Consider the following 21,091-nt stretch of genomic DNA (forward strand, 5'->3'; position numbering starts at 1 on the left):
TGGGGCATCAATTTTCCAACACAAAAGGAAGCTTTGTAAAATGTTCTGAGTGAGGAGAGACAACACACAAACACACAAAGCATGTTACAGCGAGGGAACATTTACTGCATCTGTCCTCGCACAGTGTGATCTCACCCCACATCACCGCCGTGTCCTCCTGCTTTCACACAGCAATCACAAAACACATTATCATGAGAGAAATCAGTCGCCAAACTAGCTCGTTTACCATTCCAGGTGCACATAATGTCATTTTACCTTCCCTCTCATGCACACATGCAGTTTAGATGATAGCGAGGAGACCGATGATAAATAATGTACATGAATTGATGGAGAGGAATGCTACTCTTGTCGATGGCGTTGAATAACTTATTAAGTTCCAATCAATAGTGCCCCGCTGTAAGGGAAAATCAGCGCTGTTTTTCCTCGCACTCGGGGCACACGTGGCTCGCACCGAAACAAATCACTGCCGGGCCATTCGAGGCCTCGTTTCAACTGGCTCATTAGTTCAGATTTAACAAGAGCGTCGGCCCTAAATGATTGTTTTCCCTCGCTGTTTAGGGCTGAGAATCTGACATAAAGAATGATAAGTGGCCTGATACTATAGCAATCCTCAAAACAGGAGTGATCAGACTGCACGGACTGACACCTCACACATGCACGCTGAGGTCTGGTCTCGTGTAACTGTGTAAACCACTCAGTCTATGACACAGTCTATGGAGAACAAAGTAGATGAAATCAAGTGCTTTTTAAAGTGGTAGCACTGATCTAGGCTACATTACCTTACCTGGCAGAGCCCTGTTCTTTCGATTTGGCATATATTAAACTCAATGAAAACAAGGCTGTTTACAGTGCTGTCACAAGATAAAGGAGGGTTCACGGCCTATATATACACACCTTTGTAGCTGAGGCTTTAATCAAGATAGATAGATAGGCTCCTATATATAAAGAAAATATAATATAACAGAGAGAGAAATCCCCCTGGATGCACAGACCAACTGTGTGCATCATGCTTCTTCTTTATATTTGCGCTGCAACTACTTTTCCAGTCTATTTGCAAAGTTGACCACCTTTATTCACAATATGACGACTGTCACCTTGTCCTCAGCCTCGTCTTTGTAAGTCAAAGATCTCTCCCGCCCTGAAGAGTCACGCCTATAACTGGGGGTGGTTTTGTTCATGGGTTAGCCCATCTTCAACTTCCTTTGACATTGAGGTTTCCACTCATTTTTCCATACGGCCATCGGACCCCTTGCATCATACATGGGAATTCACTTCAGCAGTCAGACCTTTGTCTCTACTTCTGTTACCAATTTATTTTCATTTCCCTTTCCAGCTTATGACTTTGATCCCTGTTAACTTCTTTTATCATGCCATACACATTTTAATATTTCATCTAGGTATATTCTCATTTATTTGCAATGAAAATTCCCCATATTAGCATCTAAACTCTCCTCATACATGGCCTGAGGTTTAAATTGACCTTATTCATTATATTATTTTTATTATTATTACCACTTTTCCATTGATTCCTTTCACTAAAATGTCTTTTCTTTTTACTGCTGTAAGGTTCGGATTTGTTTTCCTTCTTTCTTCTGTTTTCTTGGGAGGTTTCCTCTTCTTCACACAGATATATACCTGCTTCTGCCCACCAATTTTTGTCTCTTTATGTTTGGCAATAAAAGTGTTTAATGGAATTAATTCTTTATTGACTGCTGCTGCAAACCTTGATGAAGACACAGACTTACAAAGACTTCCATACCTGCAGCATCGCTGCATGGGCATGGGTTCATTATTTAGGTTGTTATTATTAATTATCCCTAACATAGAGTCAGGGTCGGTCATTATCTAAAATCACACTCTGCAGCCTACTTTTTTACCCTTGAGACTGGTGAGCTGTCACAGTTTATCAGCATTGGTCACATCATTTGGCGGCCATCTTTGGGCTGAGTCCTGAAGTAGTGACATTACTTCGCACATGGATGCCTTCCTATGGCTCCTGTATATGTAGGACATGACCTCTCATATCATTAAAGCAACCAACAAAAATAGCAGCAGTTAACCTGGTGACATTAAACACTGCCTGGCCACATGGGCAGATCTGGGCTGTTATTATGACTTAATTATTTGGGATATTATTGTGTTGTGGGACTTCACACCTCACAGAGTTGACCTTTTTTTCCTTAAAAATACTTACCTCCTGGGCTACTTAAAGGGCCAGTGCACCCAAATCCCAACTAGCAACTGTAACCTCAGTAACCCGTCACCTTGTCAGGGACAAATAATTGGTGGTGGCCTCTAATTTTGCAAAATAAACTTTCTGCATACACACACATGTGTAGGGGTCTTACCTTGCACCAAAGTGTAAAAGGAGTCTATCGATGACAGGTTGGTTGTTATAGAAACATCCTCATCCCTCCCTGACGTCTCGATGTCTACAGCAACGGCCCCTGATGACATGTCGCCGTGGAGATTGGTTACCACGCCAGTGGGGAAGGTCACATTAGTCAGACGACCCTCGCTGTCATAGCTACAAGGACAGTAAGGGATCCAGGAGGGGAGAGTAATAGGGACATTAGCTACCATTACTGTAATTTGCTTTGTGGATACCTGCAAAAACCCTGGATTTACAGCACACATGGACGGGTTCATGTTGTCCTGTAACATCAAAAATCAATTCTTTTCTATGCAATTACAGCTTTCTGGTCATTTGGTTAATATACCAGACTGTCTATCCATGCACATAGATATAGACACAATTATTCTGCTCACTCATAGAAGGTAGTCCAGCCAATCTGGATGCTCTTGGTAGCCAGCAAACCACTGTTGCCATGGTAACTAAACAAGACCAGTTCCTGACCCTGAGCTGTGAGAGTCTTCAGACCTCCGTTAGTCCCGATGGTCAGCCAGATCACCTACACACAGAAGCACAAAAGGGTTCAAATTGCACAAGTGCATAACAACTTTTATCTAAAAAAAAAAAAAAAAAACAATTAACTGTCTGATTTTGTTATGTATATATCGTTATTATATAGCTAATCACTTTCTGGATAGTTTTTCTTCCTTCTTTTTTCCTGTTTTTAAACAGCCAAACTGGTTGAAAGCTTCCTTTTACCTGATTGTCAGGGGCAACCACACGCACAGGCATCCTGTTAGTGTCTCTACGGATACGGAGTGTGTTCCCACTGCTGTCCGTCACCGCAGTCACATCTTCCTCATTGCTGAGGTAAAAAACAAATGAAGGGAAGTAAACACTGTGTTAATTGGGCTATAAAAAAGGTGAAGGAAAAAAAGAAATATATTTTTAAAGATGTAACAAAAGGGGAGAAGAAAGTGTGAGTTTCCCAACTCCCACACACACCGACCTGTAGCTGAAATTGTATTTGTAGTCTCCAGTAACCAGAGACATGGTGAACTGGTGAGTCCCATTTGCATCAAACACATAGAGCTCTTGGGAAGCAGGAGAAGCTACTTCATAGGAGCTGGGTCCTGAAGCGAGAGAGCCTGAAAACACAAACAGTTCAACTCATACTGGGTCCCGTGATTAATCCTGAGTCCACTACACTTGAAGTCTGATTACGTCAGTGATGTTACAGTGATGTAAAAGGGCTGTCCCACTTATAAAGGCTCCTGTAAGTGCAGCTGGGAAACACGGCCATCGCTGAAAGAATTTAACAAGTGTCTTTAAATACTGGTGACAGATTAAATACAGAGGACTCCGAATAAAACTTTTTACTATACACATCAACTGCAGCTATCAGTATTTATAGGTGACAAAAGTGGCATACTGTGACAGCTCATGATGGAAATGGTAAATGAACTTTAGGTCAAAGGTCCAACTGCCAACATTTCATTTGAAGGATTGTGTCACACTGCAGGAGGTGTGTCCTATGAAGGCCTTCGTAGACCTAATCGGTTGCACCAACACCTATTATGTGACCATCTGGTGTTGCTTCCCATCTTGATACCTAGCAGTGGATCTTGTGATATTTTGTACAGTCTACAAAATGCTTTGAACATGCCACAGACATGCACTTTATATACACACCAGTCGGCGGTTGGTTGCGTCGTATGGCTCGAATCCGAATGTTTCCAAGATCAGCCACATACAGTGTCCCATCTGGAGACACCACCAAAGAGGAGGGACAGTTCAGCCTGGCATCCTTAGCATAGCCATCCCCTGTTTGGTAGCAGTCACAGTTGGCTTCGTTCTGCAGGACAGAAGGCAGCAGCGAAGACAGAAATAAAATAGCGTTACAATACGTGGAGATTCAACCCATGTGGTTATTAAAGTTTGAAATGAAAACAACACTGTGATGCAGTACCTTGCAATCACAGTCAGATGGTGCTCCAGCCAGATGGGTGATTTCTCCATCAGTTGACACCTGTCAAAAAAGAAGAATTGTGTTTTTCAGAATAGAATAGGTACATCTTAGCTCTGCAATGTAATCTACAAGTTATCCAAAAGGTCATGTTTGTCATGTGTGTGCTGCAGATCACCTGGCGGATACGGTGGATCTTCTTCTCATCTGTCTCAGCGATGTAGAGAACACCGCTGTAGGACAAGGCGATGGCTGTAGCTCCCTCCAGCATGGTCTGAACTGCTCTCTTCCCCATGGTGTATTCTATACCAGGCACTTGGCAGTGCATGGGACGGCCTGCCACAATACGTACCTGAACACACACAAGACATGTAAGGTAAGACTGAAAACTTCTTAATTTAAATAGGTATTTAAATGAGTATACCTGTCTGTTTTCAGTGATCTGGAGCACGACATTGTTGTCCAGGACATAGATGGAGTTATCCATGGGATTAATGGCAAGATCTGTTGGCCACTCTAAACGAACCTGGATGTAGAGAAGGAATAAAATGGTAAAGGGTTCGCTCAGAATATACAAACATATCTGAACTAATCTTGAGAGTTCACAACTACATTTTCTACATTTAAAAAAAAAAATGCTTAAACCTTTTGCACTGAAAAAATAATTTACCATGAAAAAATATAATGCACCATGTAGTGCGAATATAAAGGCATGATTGAGTCACTTTTGACCAGCAGACAAACATTCTGCTTTCTTCAGTTGATGTGCATTTACAATACAAATACAATACATACAATTTGTAACACCTGTGGACATTTATAAAACTGCAAATACGATTTTGTTTTCATTCTGTTTTTATGAAATCCAAAATGTGACTACTGTTTCCATAGCACTGCAGGCCATTATACTGCACAATGAACCCATGTTGACTGAAATGTGAAAAACTGCTTGAGGCTCTGAAGATTGAAGATGGCTCTGTGATGGTTTAAAATAAAAAAGAGCATTTATTTTTTTATTTAAGCATTTCAAAATTACTACGTTTTTGAGATGTAGACACCAGCGTGCACACACCAGGGGGTGCTGCAGAGGAGGGGTTAAAAATGTTGGTGTGCAGTTGGGACCACAATTAGACAAGTCCTCAGAAGGAGCTGTAACACTGTGAGTGTGTGGGCTGCCCGTTCATTTACTTTCACATGTGAGCTCAACAAGTCAACTAAGATAAGATAACTGCTGGAAGTCAAACTGAGCTCAATTCTGCAGAGGAGGACATACGGTCAGAGTTCAGATAACTAGCCTGCCCACACACACAAACAGAAGAGACCAGAATTGGGCTTCCAGTAAAACAGATAAAACGTTTAGTGTGTGTGTGTGTGTGTGTGTGTGTGTATATGGCATTTCCCCTGTATCCTTGTTTCAACTTGAATCACCTGACATTACCTGTCTTATGTGCATGCTCGTATCACAGGTCAAAGGTCGTGCAGAGGTCAGGTCATTGCTGCCCAGCACTGTAGAGATGATTCCATTACGATCCACTTTCCTGATCATAGTCCCGTCTACAAAGTAGATCAGTCCATTCTTATCAACTGCAATCCCTGTAAAAACAGACACAACAAACACAACATTGTTATATAGCTATTAATGCAACAGCATCAGGATGTAAACTAATAAATGTCAGAAAAGAAAGTCTCCTCTGGGGGGAGTCATGATAATAAAAAAGGACACAGTGTGGAAAATGTCATATTCCTATGCTGTTTTCTGTGTGTCGTCCCCTGTAAGAATAACAATAAATTAAATTATAATATTATTAATAATAAATGAGAGTAGGGAAATGTTTCACTGAATTGTGTGTGGTGTGATTGTTGGTGGCAGACAAACTGATCTGAGTATTTTCTGATTCAGTTTAAAAAATGTTGGAAACCAGGTCACAGCAGAATGATCCGACTGGCTGACAGAAAGGCTACACTGACTGAGATACCCATACATCTTCAGTGCAGACTGACATCCACCCTTGAGGTGAATGGGCTACAACAGGAGAACACTTTAGGCTTCACACCAGCCAGCCAAAAACAGTTTAGATCTCTGACATGTACAAAGTGAAAGTCACAGCATGAATACGATCTGCAAAAATGATGCAATGTTGTCATCATTTATTATTGTCAAAGGCGGATTATTGGTGAGCCATTTCCCAGAGCGGGGCGAAGCCATGAGAGAGCGGAGGGAACAGAAACAGCATATGACATGCCTTAGATGGATGGCCTGCCATTTTTCTTTTCTTTCTTCACTATTGTTTGCTCTGAGTCTTTACCATGTCTACATGCACTTTGTTACTGCCATCTGATTGTGCTAATGAGCAGATGAACAGGTGGACCTAAAATAAAGTGTACACAGAGTAAGTCATCTGTGTAAGGTGTGCATTGCTGTCTCTTTCAGCATGACCTGATGGCATAGCCTCTGCACAGTGATATTTTTGTAAACCTACCTCAACAAAGGGACAATCTGAATGAACCAATTCTGTAAACGACACACAGGTCGACTTCATTTTCTCTCCCTCGGAGAAGAAAAACATATCATTCTGTAATGTGAAAAAGTGCAATCCCACACAAAGCAGCCGCAGTTGTCAGGGGGTAAGTGGAAGCTGTCTTCCCATAGCTAATGTGTCCCTGTGGTTTACCATCAGTCCCCTGCTGTTTCTTTCAAAGGACAACAGTTGTCCTACAGGAGCGGGGTAACATGGTAACCAAATGTGTCATCTGCTCCAGAGTTATTTAAGGTTCTGTATGTTGGCTTGTGGGGATTCTGCACATCCTGGACGTTTCTTTTTTGAGGTAGTTCTTTGCTTTAGCATGTTGTCAAAGTGCTGAGGCAGAGAGTGCTTTTAAAGGGCAGGGGGAAATGTGAGCTGATTGTTTGTGACTGGACCACCCACACAAACTGATAATAAATCACAAACTCAACTGTCTTCCTCGGCTGCCAGGAAAATCAGGAGTGAAGTGCAATGCACACATCACAACCACAGCCACATAGTGAGAAAGACTTGTCTGTGGACTCAAGAGTCATGCTGATTTTTGGACTGGCTCTTATGCAGTTATATATTAATTACATATTATTATATTAATTAGTTATTAGTATTAATAATACAATGCAGTTCCTAATAAGGCCACTTGAGGCTGGCTCCAAATTGAGTCATCCTTTAAATGGCTTCATGTCACAATGATGACACATGATGACTGACGGCCACCTTAACCTTTCACGTAAAGATACCAGGATTGTACATCATGACTATGAGTTTCTTTCTATGGATGCAATATACAGCACTTCAATGACATGAGCTGTTTTGTATGTTAACTGCAGTGCTGTCTACAGCCTGTTCTCCACTGACAGGTGGAGTTAATAATATTGATTAACTGCGCTCACTGACCACTTCATTATGTACACCTGTTCCACTGCTCATTAAAGCCCAATCCAGTCAGTCAATTGAAAAGCAGCAGTCTGTGCATGTCTGCATGTAGGCATGACGTTATTTTCTCCTCCACAATAACAGCAAGGGGGTTCAAAGCCAACGTGTACTGTTTTGGCTATATTGAGCTGAAAACATTTACACTAAATACATTGATCCACAACATTTGAGCTACTCTTGCTGGGGACAACATACTGTATTTCAGCAAGGTTACGCGTGTATTCAAAAATCTGCCTTGGATTTTTCCAAGGGTAAAAATACTTTTGACGTATAATAAAGTCTAAACTGGGTGTGAGTGTACAGGTTTGTGCAAGTCTTTCCTGCGTTCTCCTGTGTGTTTGTGTGTGTGTGCACCTTTGGGTCCCAGCAGCTGTGCCTCTGTGGCTTTTCTTCCATCTCCACACCTGGCTTCATCAAATGGAGGACACTGCTCACCTGTACCGGCCACTACTTCTCCATTACCTGAACACACACAGGCATTAAGCATTTGTGAGCTCAAATTAATAACTTAACAGTAGTCGCTTCTGTTTTCTGTGTAAGCATGGTGTTTGACTGGGGAAGTCAATGCTTACTGATGAGGTCACGGGCACCACTGAGCATCTTTGGTCTGTAGATTCGTCGTGAGTTGGTGTCGGACACGTACAGCTGTCCTGTCACTGGATCAGTGGCTAAATAGTAACGGTGAGCGGGGTTGTTGCTAAGGATGGCAGTGACAGACAGAAGGGAGGGGGTAACACGTAAGGCAGACAGAAAAACAAGAAACGTGAGTAACTCATCATAGGCATCGGTGGTTAACCTTCAGAACCTCAAGAGTGTTTGTGAGCATTTTTTACTCCTGCCAGTCTTTTTAGGCTCATCGTTCACTGCACATGCACCTCTGTGGAAACACACCTCTAACAAATAACAGAAATCATTTACAGTAACAGTTTTAAAGTTTTTTTCACTCTACTCTGCACACCACCTATGCAGATTAGCTAAAATCTTAGCGAGTTTGTGTCATGCCACAGCTGGTCACTAATGAGTCAGTCATGGATTTGTAGTGGAGCAGTGTGACATTTGTTGTTGTTTTAAAAGTGCAGATTTTGAGATGTCTACACTTTGAGTTTTTCCAGACATGATGCATTCAAGGACAGCCATAAATTGTTGGTGATTTCAAATAATGCCTTTTAAACTAGCAAGTTTTGTGTAATTAGGGTTAACGGCATTACCCCTTCGACGTCCTCCACATGTCCTTGTGGAAAGTCTGAAACCTCGCCTCATGTTTGAAACTAAACATCAATAGGTAACGTTTAAAGAGAAAGGTGACTTTTAAATAAGGCACATAGCTCTAACCATTTACCGCTGGGTTATAACCTTACAATAAAATCATCATCGGCAGCATTATGGTGGGTAAATGAAGGACTTTCCAGAGCTAATGATAATGAAGAAGTAATGAATAAAAGGCAGGCTGATGAAGAGAAAGCCAAGAAACTGTTGATTTACTGCCAGTGGGGTACCTGAGCGGCTGGTGTATCAGACAGACATACACAGAGGCCTCTGTGTATGGTTTTGGATGTGTGTGTGTGGCATACAGTATGCAAGTGAAGGAGTGAAGGAGTGCATTTGTGTGGGAGGGAATCTTAAAAATAGGTTTGTCTGTCTGGAGCTACGTAGGTGCCACGGGCCATTACTGTGTCTGAGAAACCCTGTCGATGATGCCTGCCACACTGTCATGTAAAATCCATCTCACACACACACACACGGATGAATACACACACATCTACTTGCCTGTGGCCTGAAGCCTCAGTGGTTGGTGATAATCAGCAGATGATCACAGGCTGTTAATTAAGACAGCTAAAAATAGCCACACCGTGTGTGTGTGTGTGTGTGTGTGTGTGTGAAGAAGATAGTGCTTTCTATACAAGTGAGGCCCTGGTTTGCTGGTAAATATGTAATTTATTAAATCAGAAGGGAGTCTATACAGGTTTCAGTAGGGTAGGTGTGAGGAGTGCAGTGTTAATGCAATGATTCAGTTTTGCCCTGTCTATGTTTACCTCTTGAGTTCTGCCCAGTAGGGAACCAGTACCTGCAAAATACCTATTGTGGATGCCTGTGTCTCTCCCACAAGCAGCTGTATAAGAGAAGACCTGGCAGTACGACATACTCAATGGTGTGAATCAGCCTAAAATGGGCTCTTTTGTTGAAAAAAATAAACTTTTGTAGGTTCCTGTTATTCCTGTATAGCTGTATATGAGCTCCTACAGAAGTTCCAACAATGTAACCATGCACAACAGTGTAAGCCCCCCTGAAATGGAAAGACACCCATTGTATGTATCTACTCCTGGAATCTAATCCTGAAAACCTCTGAGCCTCTGTAGGAGAAGTTCCAGCAGTAAAAACATGTACAAACCCTAAAATAGCTCATTCCTTGTCTGACAAACACAATGACAATTCAGTTTTGCTTCATCTTTACATTTGAAACATTTAATGAGGTTCAGTTTTTTATATTTCCTATCCCACGTGCCAACGAACGACTTGTGAGGATGTTTTTGATGACAAAGCCTATTTAGGACATGGCTCAGAGTGTGTGTCATCTGAACACACAGCCGGAGGGGAAACCTGACATGTGGATGCCACTTGATCATCTAAACATGCCAGGAAATATTAAAAGATGTGACAGAGCAAGAAGTAGAACGAAGCAAGGACAGCAGGAGAAAGACAAAAGGAAGAAGAAAGTATAGTAGTAAGAAGAGATGAAGGCACTGATAACGTGTAGAAAAAAATGGGCACATGAAAAAGAGAAGCAGAAAATAATAAGAGGAAAATAGAAAGGACACACACAGGGAGAGACAATGCAACTAACAATAACGAACAATAAGAAATTAAGCAGAAAACACAATGTGATTAAGTAAACATGAAAAACAGTAATTAGTACCCCCCAGAAGAAACTGTGGTTTAATTAAAAAGTGCAATTTAATTGAAAACCACATTTTGGGTGAGCCACAAAACTGAATTCACTCATTGTCTTTTGCCAGCAGGAAAGAAAGCCTGAGTTATCGTGCTGCTTTGTCGAATGTGTGCGAGGATGTATAAAATAAGACGGACCGGGGGTGAGCTTCTTTTTCAGAGGAAAGAGAGATGAGAAAGCTGGAGCAGCAAACTTGATTGGAAAAGACAGATGGACCTGAGAAACTCGGTTAACCTGACCCACACGCCTCCAGGCATTTCCCTTCTATAGCAACCATCATCCGTGACATACAATGCAATTGTGATTTGCACAGCCATGTTCTTTGAAATTAGCATGAGCCAAGTTTATACAAAAAGAAGAATGATGCTCCCTCTGTTGGTGACTCAGGTGTCCACCTGCTTTTTCCTAACAACCCCTGTTTGAAGTGGATGTTTTTATTCTTTTAAATTGCAAAATATATCATAGGAAAAAAGCTGCTTACTTGAACAGAATATTGTAACAATAACAAAATTCTGCACTCTTCAGTGACATTAGTAAGCCATGACTGAGTCACATGTTGCCAGGAGTCACATGACAATAAATCAGCAAGTATAAGAAAATAAAGTCAAGAAAAAAAAACTCGATGGCACGTTGAACTCGATGTTATTTTTTCACTAAATAAATAAACATGTCAAAATCATTAAAGATGAAAAGCAATAAGCGTTAAGAATATCTGACTACGCATTAATGTGCTCTTTGAAAGCGATGAGTGACCTTGGAGGACAGTGCAGATGCACCTGAGGGAGCGCGAAATACAGAGAGAAATATAAAACAGAAAATGAGAAGATCAGTGACCACGCCCATGGACCCCGCACCCCCCTCCTTGTCAGCAGCTCTCCTTGTAGGGTCTCCTTGCTAGAGGCTGTCGCTAAAGTGATGATTGTGCTGTTCATCTGAGCTGACAGCAGAATAATAGGCTCGATTTCGTGTGAACACTTGTCAAGATTAGAAAGAATGAGACCGAGGGAGACAAAAAAGCAAGATGAGTGGGTTTTTAAAAAAGCCATCAGGGCTACTTTTTCAAAACTTATTGTGTCCTTCTGCCTCAGCTGCGATTTATAATTTAACAGTATTATACTCAGAAAGTGAATTTCTTGTTTCAACATTGGGAGGCATACAGAATGAAAGAGCAAAGGTAGAGACAGGAGGATAGACTGACAGTGAAATGAAAAGAAGGTTAGAGCTGAAAAAGGATTAGTTCTTCTTACCTATGTCTGAAATCTTTGTTTCTTTAATACAGTGCAAGCAAAGGCAAGGAAACAGAAACAGGAGACGCAGTTAGTAGACAGATTGACAGGTATGACGGCGGAAAAGCAGCAGAATAGAAATGTGAATCATATTTCACACAATATATAGGAAAAACATTTTCAATTGCTGGGAATCATGAAAAATGACTACTGACGTACTGCTTAGACGTATTCCAAGAGATAAATCTATATGTAAATGTACAATGGGAACATGGATGAAGCCGTTTTATCTGTGGGTAAGACCTCTGTCTGTAGTTTCTGTGTTGACAGCAGCAGAATCAGCCATCCTCCCTCCTTCCTCTCTTACCTCAGCTCCATGACGCTGGTCACGTTCCCAGAAGGGAAGATCCTCCTTATGTAGTTGAAGTCTCCAATGAAAATGCTACCATCTGCTCCACAGGCCAGAGCCAGGGGTGCCAGCAGCTTGTTGCCCTCCGCCTGCCCGTTACAGCTGGGGCAGGAGATGCTGCGGCGGCGGCCATTGCCTAGGATAGGACGGTGAAATTCATTGTCACTGTAACAACTTGTTCTGCTATGAAATGAACTAACTCTTCAACATTTTTGCATGTGTGCAAAAATCAGTGCATGTAGCTTCCAGTACAGTGAACTGGTAAGGGAGGTGCAACAGTCAGATTACCAGTGTTACCCCTTAGCTCAGCCTCAGTGACAGTACATGTGTAAATACTACTTTAGTGTGTATGCTGAAGCTGAATTCAAATCTGCACTTACCCATGATGCTGCTGATGACAGGTGGCTGCTGGGAAATGAAAATATTCTCACCGTTGCCCTTGTACAGTATACCTGATGGACACATAAGGTAGAGATGAGACAGCTATAGAGAGCAAATGAGGCTAATTCTACTTAGACATTATTCCACAGCTGTCTCAGCTACATTTTATTAAAAGAGAGAATACAATAATGAAAAAATGTTATATTAGCTTGCTGATTGGACTAGATTGTACATTTGAAAGGGAAGTGTGTGTAATAGGTCTGCAGTGACTGCAGATAAAAACCAATAAGACATAAACCAATTGCTTTATTTGAATGTTTCACCACGGACTTGGAATATGGCAGACAGGTTATGGAATAAGCTATTGTAATTTAACCCAGTTCACGGTGGAGGAACATCAACAGCATGAAATATTATGACACCTTTTCAGTGCACTAATGAACTAAAAACTATGTTTAAAACAGCAGCACTTCTCCTCCATCCAGCTCTCATCCCCCGAGTTCAGCATGTCAAATAAACCCAAGTACAGGGAAGCTCACTTCAATTCACTTGTCTGCTTAATAGTGCTAATGAGGAGGGAAGTGTATGTTGGTGTGTGTGTGTGTGTGTCTGCCCCCTCTGGCAGTGGGAAAAAACCATAGCCAGCTCTTTTCCACACAACATGTATATGTGCACAGATTTGTGAGCATGTTTGTGTTGAAATGTATGACAGTTTCTCTGGCTCTCACTGTGGGGGTCCTGGAAGATGATAGAGCATGTAAGATTAAAGGGATGCTCCTGCTGCCATTTGTGTGTGTGTATACTTCACTTTTGCAAAGAAAATCTGTAATGGAAATTAGCTTCATTTTAATAACCAAAATCTATGAATTAGTCCTTAGTGGGGGGAAAATAAATACATATTATTTTCAGACTGGTCTGTTAGATTGAGCGAGCAATTAGACATTCTGCACTGGTGCCACTTCAATCAGGAGCATGGTAGAGTTTTGGCTCAAGCTCTCGCTATATTTCTTTTCTATTCTTTAAGTGTTGCCGATCTTGCTGTTTGCATTTACAGTTTCTTCAAACTCTTTCTTCTCTGCATCAATCACAGAATCAGTGTCATGATCTATATTACATTGTTATTCAATCTTTATTTTGTTTGTTTTATTTCCTCCATGCCACAACAATGTCCAGAATGTTCCAGTACATAGGAACATTTTGTTCTGTAGAAATAATTGCATAATATTATAGTTATACAACTAGAAGGGTTAAAGTTGTCTTTATGATGGTAACCATGTGTTTTTCTTATCCACAGCTCTGAAGTTAGCTGACTCCACTGTGCACCTTTCCCCTTACAATATACAGTAAACAACTGCTTTACAGTATATAAATGAACTGTGAATGCAAAATAATGCAAATGACCATGTGTAATTCAGACGCTGTGTGTGTGAAAGAGAACGTGTTTAGTGTAAGATCTGAGGCATTTCTCTGATTTACAAGAATACAAGAACAAATGCATGAAGAACGGAAGATGATAGAGGAGAGACAATGGACGGCACGAGGAGGAGGAACAAGGGCAGGCTGGCTGAAGGAACAACGAGAAGAGGAACAGAGAAAAAGCGAGGGATGCACTCATTCTTCAAAGTGAGACATCAAATAGAAACCTCCTGTGGTGAGCTGAATTATTTAAACTCTGCCGCCATCTTGGAAACCAGCCGGCCTTATGCTCCGACAGTCTGTCTGTCTTTATTTCACTCTATGTTCTAGTTTTGACATGTGAGCTGTGCATATGTGCGATGTATTGATACCAATTGAAAAGGTTTCTCTTCCTAAGCTGAGTGCAGACTTGACCTAAATTATACTGAACGTTAAACAGCACGCGTGTGACGCTATGTCTAAGAGGGCTGCCCTCAGATAAGCCGGACTGCTCAGGGTGTACGGTACAGTCCTACCTCCTGTCAATCTTGTTGAAGGACAGGTTAAGAATTAATACAAATGTGACCAACAACTGCTCGCATGAAACCAGGCCAGACCACAAAGTAAAGACATCATTGAAATAGAGCTTGTGCAATAGCAACTTGTGTAAATAAAATACAGTCACTTCCTGTTTCTGTATCACATGGGCTGTTGCACCACCCTGCCCCTTTAGCAGCGGGGCCTGAGTTTATTGATCCAATGGGAGAATCAACGAACCAAGATCCAAAGTGAACCCCACATTCTAAAGGATTTCCAGAGTCACTGAACTGAACGTGTGAACACCACCATTGTATTTTTCAGGCAAAAACATCCATCTTTTTTTTAACCTGCTTTGTCCTGTACTAAGGCTGGAGCCTACTCCAGCTGTCAATAGGTAAAATGCAGGGTACACCCTGGACAGGTTGCCAGTCTTTTGTAGCACTAACATAGAGACACACAGCCAGTCACCCACAGCCATTTCAAATCTCCAATGAACCTAACATGGATACAAACACAGGCACACAGAGACCTGTCTGCATCCCAGCACCACATTGTTGCAAGATTTAGAAAAAAACTCTCACAGATGTCCCAGCTAACTCATATCTGTGATGCTGAATATAGCTACAGAAATATCCTCCCTAGTCTCCATTGAACTTTTCTGCAAACCAAAAATACACACTCAACGTTTTTGAGCCTAAAATATTATAATACCAGCGTCCCCCCCGAGTGCAAAAAAAAGTTTAATGTCAATGTTTCACTATATGTGTATATGAACGTACATTAAATCATCTGACCAATGTGCTTTAGGCGTTTTGGGAAACCCACAGAAGGCAGGCTAGATAACCATTTACAAAGATGACTATTTATCATCTTAATCGAGCATTTCAGTACTTTATGTCACGATTGCTTATATTGTTTGGCTCACTCAGAAGCTCGGCAGACCTGTAGTCATGACAGCAATAAAGCAATTGCTGTAAATGGATTTGTTTTGTCAAAGGAATGTGCCTAAATAACCACTAATTAAATAGTGGTTGTGCGCTCTTAACCGTGGCTTCGTCTTTGTACAGGCGGACTTAACGTTATGCCGCCCCAACAGATGTGGTGACCCGAGAGATTTGAGTGTTACACAGCAGGGAATCAGCAGCTTGGGCAGCTTGCTGTGGAAGTGCAACTTGTTGAATTTACTTGGCTCCTACTTAACATTAATTTATAGTACACACTAAGGGATTCTCCTCAAATCTTTTGTCATTTCCTCCTCTCATCTCCTCCTCCTTTCCTCTCATGTCTCAGCAATGGTACAAGGTGTTATTACCTCAGCAGCACTCAGGGAGGCGCTGTTCTGTCGGCTGCCATTGGAATAAGTTGGAGAGGTCTGAGGTCTGTCTTTTTATGTGAAGATGAAAGTGCATTTTCAATCAAATGTATATGGGTGGAGCAGCAAATAAAGAAAAAGCCTCCAGCTTAAGCTATTGACCAAAAGTCTGGCAGTCTGTAAAATTCTGATCTCTTCACACAAATCCAATATTTGCACTTCCCATTTTATGGCTCCCAGCTTTAGTATCCTATAAGGCCAAACATCTCATGCTCTCTGGAATTATTATTGGCCAAGCCCTTTTATACCATGTCCATACATGGTATAAGAAACCTCCAGGCTTTCTTTAGAGGTAGTCTTAGGACAGGCCTGAGCTCCACATCCTGACCTACAGTGGCTAATTGGAGGTAAATGAAACTCCTGCACCTGCACATGTCTATGAGGCAGGTCTCATGTCTTTACTTTTGATAAAAAATAAAGTTGAATGTCTTTAAAGTCAAACAAAATGCCTCCTAATATCTCAGGTTCTTTCACTTGACTGACATAACAAACAGGACTTTTACAGACAGAGCACGGCTGTGCAATGGCATCACCTGTGTCGCCAGTTGTGGCCAACCTCTACATGGAAGAAGTGGAGAGAAGAGCCCTGAGTTTCTTTCCTGCCACCACCCCCACCCACTGGTTTAGATATGTGGATGACACCTGGGTCAAAACTCAAAACCCATGAGTGGAACGGTTCACAGAACACATCAAAGCAGTGGACGACAACACCAAGTTCACTCGGGAGGACACCAGGGACAACAATCTGGCCTTGTTGGACAGTTCACATTGAGGAGGACAGGAGCCTCAATGTGGAAGTGTACAGAAAGCCCACACACAGACCAGTACCCGTTGTTTGATTCACACATTCACTGGAACACAAACTGGGAGTCATCAGGACCCTGCAGCACAGAGCACAAACTGTACCCACCACCACAGCCCCCCTGCAGTCTCACAGTCGTTAGCCAGTCGTTAGACACACCAGACACAGACCAACACAGGTAAGTATGGAGACATTTAGAGCTATTGTTTGTGAGTTCCACACAGACCTACCCACTGAGGTCCTCCACCACATATAAACCACGTTTCGCCACCAAACAGTTAGAACTGATGAGGCTGCTTGGAGGAGCAGCAAATGTCTAGACTTTGTCTTGCTTTAACACATTGAATGAGGAGGAGTAAAAAAAAAAAACTCTGCAAGTCCAGACACCCTCCTTCAATCTTCTCTACGAGGAAGTATTTGTCGGCGTTTGGGTTGCAAACCAGTGTCCATGCATCAGAATATTTAAGATCCAAAAGGACATAACCATTTGTGTTTTGTGGTAAAAAATGCATGCTTCTAATTTCAGGAAGCTTTTGTCATAAACACATTAAACCTATACCTTTTTCTACACTCAGCATGAGATATCGCTATCGGCCCTTAAATCCATATCAGTCAGTTCCCATCCAGCTATTTCCCTCTCTCTTCTTCCCTCTGTCCTCATCTCCTTCTCTCCCTCTTTCATCTCCCCCTCCATTAGTAGGTGTCGATTGATCAACAGAGGCCGAGTCAGTGGGGTTCCTCACATGCTGTGCCGCGGTCTACACCAACTAGTTGCCTTACTGGAAAGAAAAGCGTGCGTGTGTGTGTGCTGGGAGGCGATAGTGAGAGGAGAACATTGGATTCTCCTGCTGTGTTAAAAGAGAGAGCAGCAAGGCTTTCTCACATGGCTTCCTATGTGTGTGCTTGTAGCTGATTTCATTTGACCTTGATCTCCAAACTCTCTCTTCAAACTAAGGTTTTTTACATTCTTACTGCGTCCAGCGTGAGCCGTGACACCTGAACTTGAATTGTGGTCATGGAAAACATGCAAAACAAATGAGCCAACCGCTGCAGTAACATTATTAGCAGCGCTGCTTTTCTATCTGTACAGGAGCCAAGCGACGCGCTGCGCCTTTGTCGTATTCAACCACACGCACCGCGGCAGCCGCATGCAGAATAAACAAGGGTCAAACGCAGTCAAATAATATTTCACACGAAGGCACACAGCATGTATAATGTATGAAAGCGTTGAATAATGACGGTAGGTCCGTGGGACTGGAAATCAGTGTGAAGAATAACCTTCAGCCAATCAGTGGATTACACTTCTGCAATATTAAAGAAGGTTGTCTCTAATGGTGAAGGACAAATGAACAAATGTAGGTACCTTAATATGAAATGAAAGACTCTGCTACTGACAGGTGATACTGAAATGAAGTTTTTTCCTCCAGAATATCTTAAACTAGTCATGGACTGAGCTAGTTAACCCTGAAGAAGAATGCCGCTCTGATGAAACTTTAATAATAAATGGCAGAGTTCATGCATATCTGTCATACAGATTGTATTAGAGGTAGCAGATCTGTTCAGTCTCTGGCTCTGCTACAAGAACACTATTGAGGCGAGTATTATAATTGTTAGTTGTTACGTTATTGCACAGGTAGACCAGCAATCATAAGGCATGATTGATTAAGCATAACAATTGTCTGCTCGTTTATATAAATAGGAGAGTTACACAGTTACACACCGGCCCAATTTGAATTCTATTTAGACTACAGTTTGAGACAATGGCAACTGTCTAGAAGGATTACCTAGGGAAGGAGGGCTTAAAGTGATCCCTGCTGTCGACTAGATTTCCTGAGTAAAAAGGTTAAAAAATGAGTGACTCCACCAGCTATCCCAGCTCAGTACCAGGAGGCAGCGCCTTTTCCATCTGCTTATACCTAATTCATTTTTTAACAAAAAAAAAAAACCTTCTACAAATTGTGATGCATATGATGCAAATGGCAAGAAAACAAATACAAATGTAAAGCTATTTGAAGTACAGTAATTTTGACTTTGATTAGTCTGGGAAAAGTAACTTTTTGGTGTTCTCTGGAGCAAAGCGCTAAAGCCCTCCAGCTGTGGCTGAGCTGCTTAGTGTCTGAATAACTGAGTGCAGTGCTTTACTGGGCAGCTTACACATTCATACTCCCCCAGTCTCCCTCTCTACACACACTTTTGTGTGAATACACAGACAAACATGGACTTCAAAAAAGAATCACAGGCACACTTACATGGAAATCACACACACACACACACACAGGTACCGGGGAATATTCTCACAATACATGACAAGGAAGCAGATCGACGCAACCTTCTGCCCCTTAAACTCACCACACACATACGCACACACACGCACACACTTGCACACACTTGCTCTCTTTCATCCAGTCTTATCTGAGTTGTTCAGCAGTGCTCAATACTCAGTGCTCACAAATCACACAACACCAGGTGTGTGTGTTTGGTGTTAAGGTGCAGGCACAAAACAATCCAATGTGTCTCTTATTCCTTCACTCTCATCTGATTTTTTTTGTAACAATCCTAATCTCCCACCAACTCATGTATGCAGTTACAATATACTGCGAAATGAATTTCCAGTACACCACGTGTTAGTCGTTCCTTTTGTTTGGTTTGTTGCTAGTTTGCTTTCATCTGGTTCAGTTGCACTTTACCTTCAAGTCTGCCCAAACTCACATGTAGTAAAATCTCTAAGGGAATTTCATTAAATTGATCTTATTGGTGCCAAATGTAAATGAGCTTAACCTTAACCTTAGCCATTTTATTTCCAGCAGTCACCCTGAATTACTCTGACCTGCATGATGAAAACTGCAAAGTGACCGACTGTTGTTTTTCAATTGATTAAGGCGTCACACATAAGAAGCACACTTGAATGTTGTAAAATAAGAACCATACACCCCATGTGAAACAACTGAGCTGTGCCTCCTCGTCACAGTAAAAAGTGGTTATATAAGACACACTGCTGCTTACAATGCCCTGACTCATCACCAGCCTCCATGGGAAGATGACTGGAAGCTGGGAAAGAATATAGATCATCACAGTTACAACAGCATACAGAAGAGTGTATAGAAGATACAAATAACAGAGTAATCAAAATAATTTAGACTGCTATTTTTCCTATATGTCTCATATACAGGTTCTTCTTCCTTTCTGTGGAGTTTGCACGTTCTCCCTGTGCCTGCGTGGGTTTTTCTCCCACATTCAGAAGACGTGCTTGTTAGGTCAATGTGGACAGCAATGTTTGCAAGGAGTCAGAAAGGGCTTTTAATTTCTGGTAACACAAGAGTACTGTAAGGAGTGACTTTGTCAGCAGTTATTGCACACCAATAATAATAATAATAATAAGCAATAATAGTGTAATAGTGTAGTGTAATTTTACCTAATTTCTCCACAGGGATTAATAAAGTACATCTTAATCTTAATCATCTTCACAAGTATCACTACCCAATGATAACAACTACGTGTATTATTAAATGTTGGATAGCTTTGTCATATCAGGGCAAAACAGGTTCTTTGAAGAATTCTAATCTAATCTAATCTAATCTAATCTAATCTAATCTAATCTAACATAATGAGCGACCCAAACAGCTCCCTTCTACTATATGACTCACTGTCTGTAAAGGATTGACAGTCACAGTCTCTGTCTGTTGGTCTACAGTTCATGTTGAAAACAGCACAACTCCATTCAAATAGAACCCTAAGCATGTGTCCGTATGTGGTGCAGCAGAGTCATGCCTATAGAAAACGACCTGGAACCTCCAACACTGACGATAGCCACAATACTCGTTCAGTTGTTTAGGAGAATGTGGCCATAACATACAGCTCATTTATTATGTTTTCTCCACACATGGCTGTCAAACAGTCTGACGAGACCAACTGATGTACAAACTAAGGGCTGAACATGCCTGCTGCACTGAAAATAAATACAATAAAAATACACCTCACATTTGAATACACAAACTTTCAGTAAATAGGATAGGAGCTGGTCTTCCTTGTCAAGACATGAAAACATAACAAGAAACAATGAAATCGTGCAAGATGGGCTTCACTGGCAGACCATTAGAAGTCAGCGCTCACTGTACAGACATTTCCAAATTGCAAATCATTAGTGGAGCCACGAGACAAACTACAAAGCAAACACTGCAGGAGTGTTGGGCTCTCTCCTTCAAACACACATGCAGACAGGATCGGTCTGATGTTCGTACAGTG

General features: G+C 41.6%; 1 protein-coding gene across 2 annotated transcripts in view; it reads right to left on the reverse strand.

Annotated features, from left to right (window-relative positions):
- Positions 1-21,091, reverse strand: part of tenm3 (teneurin transmembrane protein 3) — a 180,444-nt gene that overhangs the window by 22,741 nt on the left and 136,612 nt on the right. For both annotated transcript variants that reach the window (XM_028409964.1, XM_028409972.1), the window contains 14 exons: positions 12,740-12,811; positions 12,318-12,495; positions 11,972-11,992; positions 8,350-8,474; positions 8,132-8,239; positions 5,758-5,912; positions 4,744-4,845; positions 4,498-4,671; positions 4,323-4,382; positions 4,046-4,208; positions 3,363-3,501; positions 3,113-3,218; positions 2,770-2,912; positions 2,349-2,527 (listed from right to left, as the gene is read on the reverse strand). In XM_028409964.1, the coding sequence (XP_028265765.1) occupies positions 2,349-2,527; positions 2,770-2,912; positions 3,113-3,218; positions 3,363-3,501; positions 4,046-4,208; positions 4,323-4,382; positions 4,498-4,671; positions 4,744-4,845; positions 5,758-5,912; positions 8,132-8,239; positions 8,350-8,474; positions 11,972-11,992; positions 12,318-12,495; positions 12,740-12,811 (1,725 nt within the window). The remainder of the gene's footprint in view (positions 1-2,348; positions 2,528-2,769; positions 2,913-3,112; positions 3,219-3,362; positions 3,502-4,045; positions 4,209-4,322; positions 4,383-4,497; positions 4,672-4,743; positions 4,846-5,757; positions 5,913-8,131; positions 8,240-8,349; positions 8,475-11,971; positions 11,993-12,317; positions 12,496-12,739; positions 12,812-21,091) is intronic.

The sequence above is a fragment of the Parambassis ranga genome, chromosome 1 (assembly GCF_900634625.1).
Source record: "Parambassis ranga chromosome 1, fParRan2.1, whole genome shotgun sequence".
NCBI lineage: Eukaryota > Metazoa > Chordata > Actinopteri > Ambassidae > Parambassis > Parambassis ranga.